This window comes from Gastrolobium bilobum, unplaced genomic scaffold (assembly GCF_033153095.1).
Source record: "Gastrolobium bilobum isolate Gb01-03AN ecotype WA unplaced genomic scaffold, APGP_CSIRO_Gbil_v1 utg685, whole genome shotgun sequence".
NCBI lineage: Eukaryota > Viridiplantae > Streptophyta > Magnoliopsida > Fabales > Fabaceae > Gastrolobium > Gastrolobium bilobum.
This window is the reverse complement of record NW_026896772.1, coordinates 47,848-61,061: the sequence shown is the minus strand read 5'-3', so window position 1 is coordinate 61,061 and position 13,214 is coordinate 47,848. Positions and strand designations below refer to the sequence as shown.

General features: G+C 33.7%; 1 protein-coding gene across 1 annotated transcript; it reads right to left on the bottom strand.

Annotated features, from left to right (window-relative positions):
• Positions 1-902: 902 nt before the first annotated feature.
• On the bottom strand, positions 903-7,719 carry LOC133301929 (uncharacterized). The gene is made up of 5 exons (XM_061501644.1): positions 7,666-7,719; positions 7,368-7,452; positions 5,793-6,385; positions 2,063-2,238; positions 903-1,972 (listed from the first exon to the last, which is right to left on the bottom strand). The coding sequence occupies exons 2-5, from the start codon at positions 7,387-7,389 to the stop codon at positions 1,519-1,521; spliced, it is 1,245 nt and encodes a 414-aa protein (XP_061357628.1). The 5' UTR covers positions 7,390-7,452; positions 7,666-7,719; the 3' UTR covers positions 903-1,518.
• Positions 7,720-13,214: the final 5,495 nt, after the last annotated feature.

Sequence of the window (13,214 nt, the reverse complement as noted above, 5' to 3'; positions counted from 1 at the left end):
ATTAAGTTATACATCATTTTGATGTATAAAGAGGTCCTGCTGTATAAGCTTATACTATACGATGATCACATCAAACAACTGAAAATGTCATAACGTATAGTATAAGCTTATACTATCAGACCTTATACATCACACCAAACATGCCCTAAGACTCCCCTCCAAAGGTTGGAAACATTCTTCTTCTTGAGCGACGGGATTAAATCTTCCCCAACCCCATATTTACTACAGAGCACTCTTGCCTAGAGATCATTCTTCTTTGTCAGAATACCATGTCCCACTTTGAGAATGAAAGCTTGGTTAAAAGCACGAAATCTCTTAATGCCAAGGCCACCATTCTTGGCAGGCTCTCAAACACGATCCCAATTCACCAAATGTTCCTGTGGCATCCGATGACCCATATATGATATTCCTAGTACTCCAAAGCTTTGTATCTTCTTTAATTTGTTAGATTTATTTCATAACTATCTTCTTCATTCACTTGGAGAGCGTTTAAGTCAATTTATAGGGTTGCATATTTACATTGTTGTTTGGTGAAACTAACTAGACAGAAGCCATTAAAAATGGTTTAAAGACAAAGAATAACTTGAGTTTTTTTTATTAGCTCCATTTTTTTATTAAAGCACTGGGCCAGAATAAATTGGGCATTCATTGTCTCCATGTTCGAACTTGAACATGGGTTTGATGTTTCTCGATATAAAATTATCTCCTACAAACACATAAAATTGTATAAGATCATATGAAAAAAAAAAAAAAAAGAGAAAAAGAAAACATAAATTCCACACAATTTTATGTGTGAGTAAAAAATAATTTTATCTTCTACAATATAAGAAACATTAAATCCCTTGAATATATTGCAAAAGAATTCAGAATAATACCCTTGCGCAAAAGTGTATAAACTCGGCTATTGCGTATGACATTATTTAAAAACTAATAGTTAATTTCAAGAGTTCTCTTAATTATTTTCTTTTGGTGGCTACTAATTTTAAGGTAAATCCCCAAACCCCAACCAAAAAATATGCTACACTAGTCTTCCCTCCACGAAATTCTGCGCTTTGGTACAAGCACAGTTAACAAGGTCAAAGTTAGAATGTTAACATCAGCGACAGAAATTATAGCGATTCCCAATAGAGCAAAGAAACAAAGAGTCCTATTCCACGGATTATTTAAAAGATAACTTAGAATGCCTTAGCATGTAAAAGCACCAATCCTAACTACCCATCCTCACATTCCGCAATGGTTTCCCAGTCAACCAAGTGAGCTTTACAGGTTGAAGTTCCCTCTCCTTAACAAGACTACTTAGATGTTCAGCAGTCACAGTAATAAGCAATTGAGCCAACTAATTTTCTCTAACACTTCACGAAACAAACCTCATCACGCAGCCGGGAATACATGCTTCTACTAGAGACAACACCACTACTTTCATAAGCCATTTCCTCTTCCTTTTTTTTTTTTTTTTTTACATATAACTTATTAAGAAAACTTAGAACTTGATCATGGTAGACCAAAAGGTGCTTTAGATTAGGTAGAAACCCATTCAAAGTAATGGCAGCGTGAACCTCTACCTGTACTCCAATTTCCACATCCAAAGAAATGGCATCCTTGCTTGGGTCCTGGCTTCCTGATGGTGCTCCTGCTGGTTTTCACCCCACAGTAACAGTAAGGGTGATACTGAACCATGGGGATATTCATATCCTTTGATTTGTAAGGGGAGTGAGGGAAAACGCTTGGTTGTTCGGGAGACTGCTTCCACATAAACGAATCACCTGGCTGCCACAGCAGGGAACTACTGGTAATGGAAAACTTAAAACCCCTGTGCATGAGCAGAGCCAGCAGGCGAGCAGTGTTTTTGGCATCATCCAGGCCACAATGAGCACGACCCTGCCAAACTAAGCCAGCAATCTCAACAGCCTTCTGTAAATTGCACTTCATAACACCAAATACCTCGTTGAAAGGAATCTTTAAGTTGATCCAGCTAACAGAAATTAAGAAGCAAATAAATAAAAGTCAGTTGCAAAAAATTCCTGATAGACAGAGGTCATCATTTCTGCACTGCAGCACTTACCGGTTGAAATAAGGAGGCTTCCGTATTTTCTTGAATCGGCACTCAGATTCAAGCATCACCTGACAATCCCAGTTAGACCATGTAACCACAGCAAAGTTGGAGTTCTTTATTCCCTTCTTCTCAAGCCATTTATCATGCCTTAGTAGAGCCTCACTCAATGTAACACCTCTGTCCACCTGAACCATACAGAAAGAAACACAATTAACAATCTACATTCAGGCAAGTATGAACAGGTGAAGGTAATTGTTGAGGAGCTAGAGATAGGTTAGAAAAATAGAAGACAAAGCATTAGAGTATTTCTGTCATTCAAGCTCAGTTTGGGATGCAACTTTTTATGTAGATCAAAAGCATAATGTAAACCCCCAAGGGTAGCTCAGTTGGCAGCTGAGCTCCCAAGGGATTGCTTGGTGCAGGGATCAAACCCTGCCTCAAGCAGTTTTTTGGAAAATCTTTGGGGGCCAGAGGATAAACCAAAAATCTTCGGTTGGGGGATTAGTCTCGTCCTTTCTCCGGTTGCGAAGCTTAGTGCACCCACTGTTACAATGAGGGGCTAGCCCAAACGGGCCGTACCCCGAGGGCATGGTGCCCGGAGAAGGTTGAATGGGGATACCTCCTGACAATGTACCAAAAAAAAAAAAGCATAATGTAAGGATAAAACATCTATTTAGCCTGTAATTAAGTAGAGCTTCTTCATTTAAACACATGAATTAACTGGGTCAATCTCAAAATGGATATTAATCATCCCATCAGACAGGACACACGCTCACACATTGTGGCGACTAAGAATGCAGGGATGCAAAATTGTGTGAAAGCAGCAATACAGCACAATACTTGAGCGAAACCTAGTGACTAAACGGAAGTGAGACAAGAGTATCAACTTTTTTACATAGTTCAAGTGCATAATGTAAGGATACAGCATCTATTTAGCCCATATATAAGTAGAGCTTCTTAATTTATACACATGACTTAACTGGGTCGACCTCGAAATGGATATGAATCATCCCATCAGACAAGACAGACACGCACACACATGGTGGCGGCTGAAGATTCAGGGATGCAAATTGTATGAGAAGCAATACATCACTATACTTCACCAAAACCCAGTAACTAAAAGGGAGGGAGTGAAGAGTATTTATCAACTGAAGATCTCTTCATTTCTCCATCTATTGAATCACTAAATATGAATTTTGGTCCAACATATTTGTTATCAACATCTTCTCCATTTTCAATATAATCTCTTCAATTTTCTTGCTACTGCATAAAATGCGAAGAGTTAGGAGAATGTTAGATTTCAACTAGTTAACACTTGACACACAGCATAAGAAATAGAAATTCTATATGCTAAAACAAAATATTATACACAATATTCTGACTAAATCATAATCGCAGAGTCCATCATAGTTCAGTTCTGTATTGTATAGTATATATATATATAGTATATGTCATCCCCTATCATGGAGGAAATACAGCTCAGGCCAGGGTGAATTTATCAAAATTCGATCAAAAGAGGAAGACCCAGAATTCAAATTGTTAGAATTAAATGTTAGTGTAGGTTAGCTCTAATATAAGAAATGATTTATCACGTAGTTAGTTATACTGTCAATATCAACATCATCTTTATCCCAAATTAGTTCGGGTCGGTGACAGATGAACCAAAATGAAAAGTATGAAGAAATTGAGGAAAAAAAATAAAAATAGAATTGAAGGAACTATAAATAACATTATAACATAAAAAACCACTCCCTGTTAAACTCGACTAGCGAGTGTGGAGTGGAGAAAATCCTTGTACGCAGCCTTACCCTTGCATAATTGTAAAGAGGTTGTTTCCTGTATTCGAACCCATGACCTTTCAGTCATGAAGAAACAGTTTTACCACTGCTCCGGTTCGTCCCCTTAACATTAGAACATAACAATAAATAATTCAAAAGAACAATAAAATAAAATAAAGGTTGGAATTAAATGTTGGATTTAACCACATATGTAGTAAGTAATATTAGCTGTCATTTACTCTTTGGTAATTGTTTCTGTTTAGCTCTAATGTAGGAAATGATTCCTCTTGTAATAAATACTGTATAGTATAAATATTTAACTGTGTTGACGGATTAGACACACAGACTTTTTTATCCTGTATGGTATTAAAAGGAGTCACCCTCTGTGGCTCGATCCATCCCACAGAGCCCTAACCGGTGCTGCTGCTTCTTCGACCATACAGAATAAGAAGAAAGGCCTTCTTATTATGTATGGTATTAGGAGTCACCCTCGTGGCTCGATCCATCCCACTAAACCCTAATCAGTGCTGCTTCTTCAACCACTCTCAGCTGCACCAACCTCTAGCTACAAGCTGCAATCACAGCCAAAAATCTTCAATTGGCAGCAGAGTTCCCTGACCAGCTCAGCCATGGTGGACCAACCCACCACTGTCTTCCATCTCACACATCAACACTGTGACCCCTTCTACTCTTCGCATCTTGTCCACACACCATGCATGTGAGCTACTTTACAAATCTTGTCCCTCATGTTGCCATGCACCCCCCGTCATCCACCTTTTCACCCCGCTTTATTTTTTCCAAAAATAGCCACATAAAAAAAGAAAAAAAAAAAACACTATACTGGTATACCCAGACCCCTCTGGTCCATTTTTCTTCATCTCACACTCCACTGGACTCTCCTGCTCCACCTCCTTCATTGGAATTGCCCATAGTGTTAAAAAAAGGTCATCGAGTATTCTCACAAGTCACAACCCTAATCCTCTTTATGTGTTTCATTTGAATTATCATCATTTATCTCCTTCCTATTATGCCTAGACGTCCTCTTTGGCTACTCTGTCTATACCCTAGCTACAGGTGAAGCCCTATCTGATCTCATATCACAACAGGTTATGATTGACAAAATGGCAGCTTTACACTCTAGTGGTACATAGGAAATTGACCCCCTACCCTCACCTCCTGGAAAAATTACTGTTGGTTGTTGATGAGTCTATACTGAGTTAAGGAAACGAAACTAATATGTGACAACCAAGCTGCATTACATATTGCTTTAACCCAATCTTTCATGAAAGAACCAAATACATACAGGTTGTCTGCCATTTTGACAAAAAAAAGGTTCTTTCAAGCGAGATCACTACTGGTTCTGTCAACTCCAACGATCACTTAGCTGATTTATTCACTAAGACCCTTAGATGACCTTGGGTTGGCTTTATTATTCCTTAAACGCTTGGTGTTCATGACATATGCACAGCTAAAGGGAGTCTTGGAATTCAATGTTAGAATTAAGCAATGTATAACGAGTCATATGAGATTTAAGCACAGGTATAATTAGGTAATTAGTGCAGGTTGGCTCTAATCTAGGAAATGATTCATCTTGTAATTAGTACTGTAAACAGTTTAAATAGCTACCGGTGTGGACTGACTAGACAAAGTTTAATCTCAAACCTTCTTCTAATTCTATAGAAATCATGAATTAACTTCACCTCCATGAAAAACTTGCTGTTTTACTAACACTCTCAACCACATATTTCTGGTCAATGAGATGGGCGGGGGCATACAGAAATTTCTTTCACTTGTGCCAAGGGAGTTACCATTCAAAAATATCACATAAATCAGAATATTTGATATGCAGATAGCAATGTGATTGTTTGTTCAATAATAAGGAGAAATTAGGAGTTATAAAAATCAAAAAAGAAAAGCATATAATGGTTTGTCCTAGTCTTTTTGTATTTTTCTTAACACACCTGAATTTGCTGGATACCAGTCAGATCCTTGCAGAAATCACTCAGATGCTGATTGCAGGTAGGCCTGACATATGTTTGGAAACATGCTTCAAGCTGGCCAGTGACACTACTCACTATGACAGATGGAAACTCAATTATTTCTTGAGGGTGGGGATTTTTATCCTTGTCGCAGGTAGCCTCAAAGTCTATCACCACAAAATACTGAAATTCTTGATATCGCTCACATGGGTAAGCCTGAGCAACCATATTAATTGGAACATATTGAAGTTGGTTCTGGACAGGATAAGGGTAAAAATGGCTCTCAAAAGCATTCATTTGGCATTGCTGCACCTTGTGAGCGTTAAAATGGCAGGCTGTCCAGGTGCGGTAATCATGGTAATAAGTAGGTTTACCACGAAATTCATTGGAAGGCTGAAGAAACTCACTGCCTAAATGGCGGTTAGGTTCAGCAACATTCCCAGCTGGATGAGTACCAGAATCATTTTTAAGCTCGGTAAGGCCTTCCACAGAACTCCCGTTACACTGAAAATGACAAGGGAATCCCTTACCCTGGAGGCATTTTAGAGATGCCTCACAGTTTATTTGCATATTTTCTGCACAATGAGCCCCAGTATAAATAATGCAAAATAATATATCTACACAATCAGAGACTAAAAAAAACTGTTTGCACTTTGCACAAAGAAGATGCTAAAATATTCAGTTTTCCCCATAAGGAATGGATTGCAGACAAAAATGAAATTATATATCAGCTACTCATGAAAGACGATAAATGACAAATCATTTAGTTTTCAAATGCTTAAAATGCACAATCAAGGAGGAAAAAAAGATGTCTCTCATCATTCTTCCATACAGACAGCATACTTTGATACTCTTACAGTCTTACTGAATTATCCAAGGGGTAACGCAAATCAAAATAAGATAAAATGAACACAAGTTAACGAATATTAGACTGCCAACTAAATTATTCTCATATAAATTATTGTCCAAGGCTCCAAGCACATATATTTTACCCGAATCAAACAAGATTTATGTACTGAATTTAAACCAGCACACTTTTTATCATTCCATTAGTAAGTGGTTCCTATGAAAAATGCTAGACCTCTAACTTCTTGAGGTAGCACAAACTGAACTTTAACTTTAAAACAGAGAGGGAAAGCTCTCCCATTGTAGCTGGACCAGTAAATTCACCATGTAAAAAAAGCAAATCAAGCCGCAAAAATGCAAAATCCAGCATTCCTCCCAGTTCAGCCACTACATTCAGACCCGAACCCAATTCTCACACACATTGCTCCCAACCACACGAAACCCGCGATCAAACCACAATTGAACCAACACGAAGCAAGCAGACACTGACCCAGGACTCTCAGCAGCAAAAATTTCCCAAAAAAAAAAAAAAAGATGCGCAAACAGATGCACGCGTAATCAAACAAAAAATAAAACACACACACGATAAAAAACTAAAACCGAATTAAACGAATAAAAATTCCATTAATCAGAACCAAAACTGATTTAAATTAAACAATTACAGAATCAAAAGAAAGAAAGAAAAGCCAATTGGAACAGTCGAAGACGAACCTGAATCTTCAAGGGCCATCATGATCGTGAATATAGTCGAGATCCACAAGCGAGTACATCAGATCCTCCTAAAAAAAATCCCCCCCTGCACAAAAAAAAGAAAAGAAGAAGAAGAAGAATTAAAATCAAACCGAGTCGAAACTAGAATCACAGAACACAGAGAAAGCGTGGGAAAATGGAAGAGAGAACGCTAGAAAAAAAGAAGAGAAGAACAGAGAGATGTAAAGAGAGAAAGAGCGAGAAGAGAACCTAGTTATAGAGAGAGAGAAAGAGGAAGAGGAGTTACAGTGAAAATTACCTCTGAGATTTTATATACAAACTCTCTTCTCTTCTCTGAGTGTTTGTTTCAGAAATGAAACTAAAAGCAGAGCAAGTTAAGGATTCGAGGGAGAAGAGTAGGGTCCACGCAACAGACGAGTGGGACCCAAACAAGAGTGAAAATTTAAAATTATAATTAATTAAATTAAATAAAAATAAATAAAAGTAACTGTTTATTGGATGTATAGGAAACGTGTCGAGTGTGCGGAGGAGCATCACAAGTGAGACTTTGAGAGCGAGGGGTGGGTTTTTTCTTTTTAGTTTCTGAATATTTTGTTGTAAATGGATGTAGATCAATCCCGGCCGTTTGATCTAATTACTTTTCAGGCTTTTGGGAGGTGTGATTCTGAATCTTCCCGTCCGGTTTGCTGGATAATGCGTTTTATTTTACTTTTTTGGGTTTTGCTCATCAATTCCTTTGAATTTTCGTGGTGAATTGATGGATCGAGCGTTCCATACAAATGAAATATTAAAAAAAATATTTTAAAAAAATATTAACATTTGGAAGTTATTATAATTTATGATTTTTGTATTATTTTATTAGAAAAATATTTTTTAATTTAAATTTTATTATTTTGAAAGGTGTGACCATCAACTCCTTTGAATCTTTGCTGTGAATTGACATACTAGAGTTTCGATGCATAATATATTACGTAAATAACTATTATAATTTATGATCTCTTAGTTATTTTATTGGAAAAAATGTTTTTCGCTTTTTTTAAGTATAAAAATGTTTCTCGTTTTAAATCTTATTATTTTGGGAGGTGTGATCATCAACTTCTTTGAGTCTTTTGTGGACTGATGGATTGAGAGTTTAGATGCGTAATATATTATGTAAATCTATATCTATTTTAGAGCAAAACCATTTGTTGATAAATTTGATGATGTGTCAATTTTTCATGCATTTTTCACTTTGTGTTCACACTACAAACAACTTAATTTTTTTTCACTTTTAGAAACAATTCAAATTTGAATTATCATTATTTTTTAAAATTTGTTAGTGGCATACAGATAGTTGTATTAACGTCTCACTACTTTCTACATTGAAATTGTTAAGCCTATTAATTGTTTCCACTACTTTCTGCATGGGTAATTGTTAAGCCTATTAATTATTTCCACTACTTTTTGCATGAGTAATTGTTAATCCTATTAATTGTTAGAAGCTTTAAAAAATAAATTTTTGAAATAAAAAATGAATTTAGTATTTAGTACATACTAAATATATTATGCAAATAAAGGTACTAAAACTTAGAGATTATACAAAGGGAGTTGAGAATGGTTTGCCCAAAGTTGAATTGGATTCAATTCAGGTTTGTGGTCAATTTTCTAAAAATTTTATTGGTTATTTTTTCTATTGCCTTTTTTGTAAATCATTTAATTCTCAATTTTTTTTTTTTTTTTTGGTGATTACATGGGGCATAGCCCCCACGAAGCAAAACAACAGTAAAGAAAACAAAACAGATACAACAAAATAAACAAAACAGAAAGGAACTAAAGACCAAAGACCAAGTAAAGGTCTTTAGCAACAACTAGCAGCAGGCATGACAAGTCCTGGATCTAGCATGTCAACAGCAAGTAAATTGATGAGCTCACTATGTGGGGATGAGATTGTGGTGAGACCAAAAGGATCATCCATTGCTTTCTTCGCAATCCAATCAGCACAGTAGTTGCAAGTCCTTGAAACATGCTTCAACAAGACAGACCAATCCTTATTGAGAGCAACTCGAATCTTAGCTACCAAAGGTAGCTTTCGAGTATCATTACCAGTCGTGGTAAGAAGGCCAATAGCTTGAGCAGAATCTGATTCTCAAAATTTTACTTTGTCAAACAACTGAGATTGGAAAGGTTGTCAATCATCTCTCAAAGCATGGATCGATATGAGAGCAGAAAGAAACTAGCCGAACAACGTCCAAGAGTAAAAGGACAATTTTTGCGTCAAGTGCATCCTAATCCTCTTGCTGCAGAAAAATATGACATAAAATATGATCATTAGCGGATGTCTGACTCACTGCATAGGAGCCACTTGATTTGTATATGCTTTCTAAAACCATTTTTTCTCAATTTTCCTTTCATTTAGATCCTGATATATAATATACCTGATGTAATATATCATTGTAAAATTATACAATTTTATAGAGATCTTCGTGCTTCATTTATTTTTTTAAATAATTGCTTACTTATAAGGACTTCTCTATTACTCATGTAGGGGCTTCTTATGATAAATATGATTTTTATCAATTTAATCGTTGAATTATTATTATTTATTATTTGATTGTTTGTGTCAAATTTTATAAAAATTGAACCTCAATAAAAATATAATTAGATGATCTTATTTTCATATTTTTTAAATGCATGTCACGTTAAATATTAATAAAATGTTAATAATATAATATTAATATGATAATTTTATATGTTAATAAATTTTTTGATTTTACAGATTCCCACTTTTTTTCTTTTATTTGTATATGCACCATGCAATTGTGGCTTTGTAATAACCAAAAGGATATATTATTATATATTCTTTTATTTTCTTATTAATTTTTTTTAATTATATTAATGATGACCTTTTGTGTCATTTGGAATTTTAATTTTTGACTTTTTAAACCCTAAAAAGTATTTCAGAAAATTATTTTTGCAATTACTGCAGATAAGTTATATGCGTTTATTCCCAAAATGATGTCATTTTGGGATTAAAAGATTAAAAAATTATAATTATAAAGACTATAATAACCCTGAAATAAATTAAAATTATAACAACACTATGATTTCCGCCCTAAAATGACGTCATATTGGACTTACTGCAGATAACTTATCTGCAGTAACTGCAGAAAAAGCGAACCCAAAGTATTTATAGTAAAATGCGCTATACAATGACTTAGAGACATACATATTCTTTTTTTTTTGGTGAGGGACATACATATTCTTTATAACACATTTATACAATAATAATATTTATTTTATTATTATTTTATTATAAAGTGTGATTTTTGAAAAGAACTAATTTTGAAAAACACAATAAGGTAAAAATCTATGAGCACCCTATATATAATCGCCTGAAATATGGTGCTATATTTACATTCATAATCACTCTACCCGAAGAGACAACTCTAAACTTGGGTAATGTATTACTTTTTAGCTTGATAGGATTGTGAATTGTGTTGAAAAAATATATAAGGAATTGGAAGTGGGTTAATAGAAGGATTTATATTATATATGTAGTAACTTGCAGGTTTGAGTTTTAGTTGCATTATTTTATTTTGGTAAACTCAATTGCATTATTTACTAGAAAAATATTAAACATGCATGGCATCATTATTCTTTTAAGAAAACTACCAGAGGTTATCCTTAATAAATTTTTCCCGTCCATATTAGAAAATCGTTCATGCTCCTTAAAATAATTTCTACAAGTATTTTTTATTAAATTTTTTAACATAAACATTTTATATATATATATATATATATATATATATATATATATATATATATATATATAACCAATATAAAAATTATATAATAAAAGATAAAAAAAATTAATTTTTCAAAAAAGATGTATAATAATACAAAAGAATTATGTATAAAAAAATACAAAAGAATTTAACTCAAAATTTATTAAGTAAAAGACATTTATCATTCTGTAAAAAACAAATTATAAAAATGAATGATTATTCAGTGATCATCCAACTCTTGCATCATAAAAAGATGTTAGCCATTAAGTATTTTACAGACCATTATAATCTTTCCTACTATTTTCTGTGTGGAAAATTGTTAAACCTATTAATAGTTTTTATTATTATGTCTATTGGGTGCAAAAATATTTATTATTTAAAATTCAAACTATTTTAAATATTTAATATTTCTTACTACGTGCCCTTTATGCAATGTGGAAGATGAAACTATCCTTCACATGGTTAGAGATTGCAGCAACATGAAGAAGGTATGGTTGGATCTGGTGAACTCAAATCTGATTCCTGAATTTTTTAACCATGATCTTGATAGATGGTTGCTGGAAAATTTGAAAAAAGAATCCTACGTGAGATTCAATGCTCCATGGGCCTTAATTTTTGCAGTGGCAGTGTGGATGGCTTGGACTTGAAGAAATTTAATTGTTCACGGTAATAAGACAGATGAGCATGCCTACAAAGCCCAAACAATTAAGCTTAAGGTTTGGGAATTCCCTGATTGCTGGAAAATGAAACAAGGCTTCAAGACTACAAGGGCTCTTACATTCATTTTGGTTGGTTGGAATCCTTCAGACGTGGGTTGGATAAAAATCAACACGGATGGGGCATCTAGGAGACCATATGGTGGAGCCACTTGTGGTGGAGTGCTTAGGGATGCATCAGGTAATTGACTTCATGAATTTGCATACCATATTGGTCAATGTTCAGCATTTACAGCTGAACTTTGGGGCATTCTTAAAGGTTTAGAACTGGCTTGAGAAGGAGGTTGGAGGAATATTATTTTAGAAAGTGATTCAAAATCTGTTATCACTTTGCTCACCAAAGATGGAGGAGCAGCTTGAGAGCCGCGATTAGTGACTCGCATTCGAGAATGGTTAGCGAAAGATTGGGAGGTTCATCTTACTCATACCTACAGAGAGAGCAATGGTTGCGCAGATTGGTTATCTAAATTTCCACTGGATCACCCAATGAAAAATAATCTGTGTTTTCCATTCTCCCCCCTGGTATTTGGTTGCTGTATCTAGCAGACTTTTCTCATGTTTGTTCTTTTCGCAAAGTTAATTTAATTTAGTTTCTGTGGGGCTGTCTCTAGCCTTACAGACTACCAAAAAAATAAAATAAAAATTCAAACTATTTAAATTTGAATTTTGAACATGATGGGTAGGAAAAGAGTTCAACATTTAATGTTTCTGCAGTGAAAAATATATATATATAATAAATTTAAATATAAAATAAAATTATAAATTAAATAAAAAATATTTAAAATTATAAAAACATATGTAAAGTTGATAAAAAATAATTTAATTATGACATTTAATTGTCAAAAAAAGAATGACATATTTATACTTTAAAAGAAAATAAATTAAAAATGTAAGTTAAAAAAATAATAGAAAAAGAGAAAAAAAATTTCGTAAAAGTATTTTTTTTAACATAACCGATTTAAATATATATGTATAACCAATATAAAAATTATAAATTAAAAGATAAAAATTAATTTTTCAAAATATATGTAGAGTTAATACAAAATAATTCAAAAATTTTATTTAAATAAAAAAATGACATCTATCATTCTGTAAAAAACTTATTAGAAAATATAATCACTATAAAAATGAATGATTATTCAGTGACCATCCAAATCTAACTCTTACATTGTAAAAAGATGTTAGCCATTAAGTATTTTACAGACTATTTTAATGTTTTTCATTACTTCCTGGATGAAAAATTGTTAAGCTTATTAATAGTGTTTAACTGTTTATTATTATATCTATTTGGTGAAAAAATATTTAATATTTAAAATTCAAACTATTTAAATTTGAAATTTGAATTTGATAGGTAGGAAAAAAGTTCA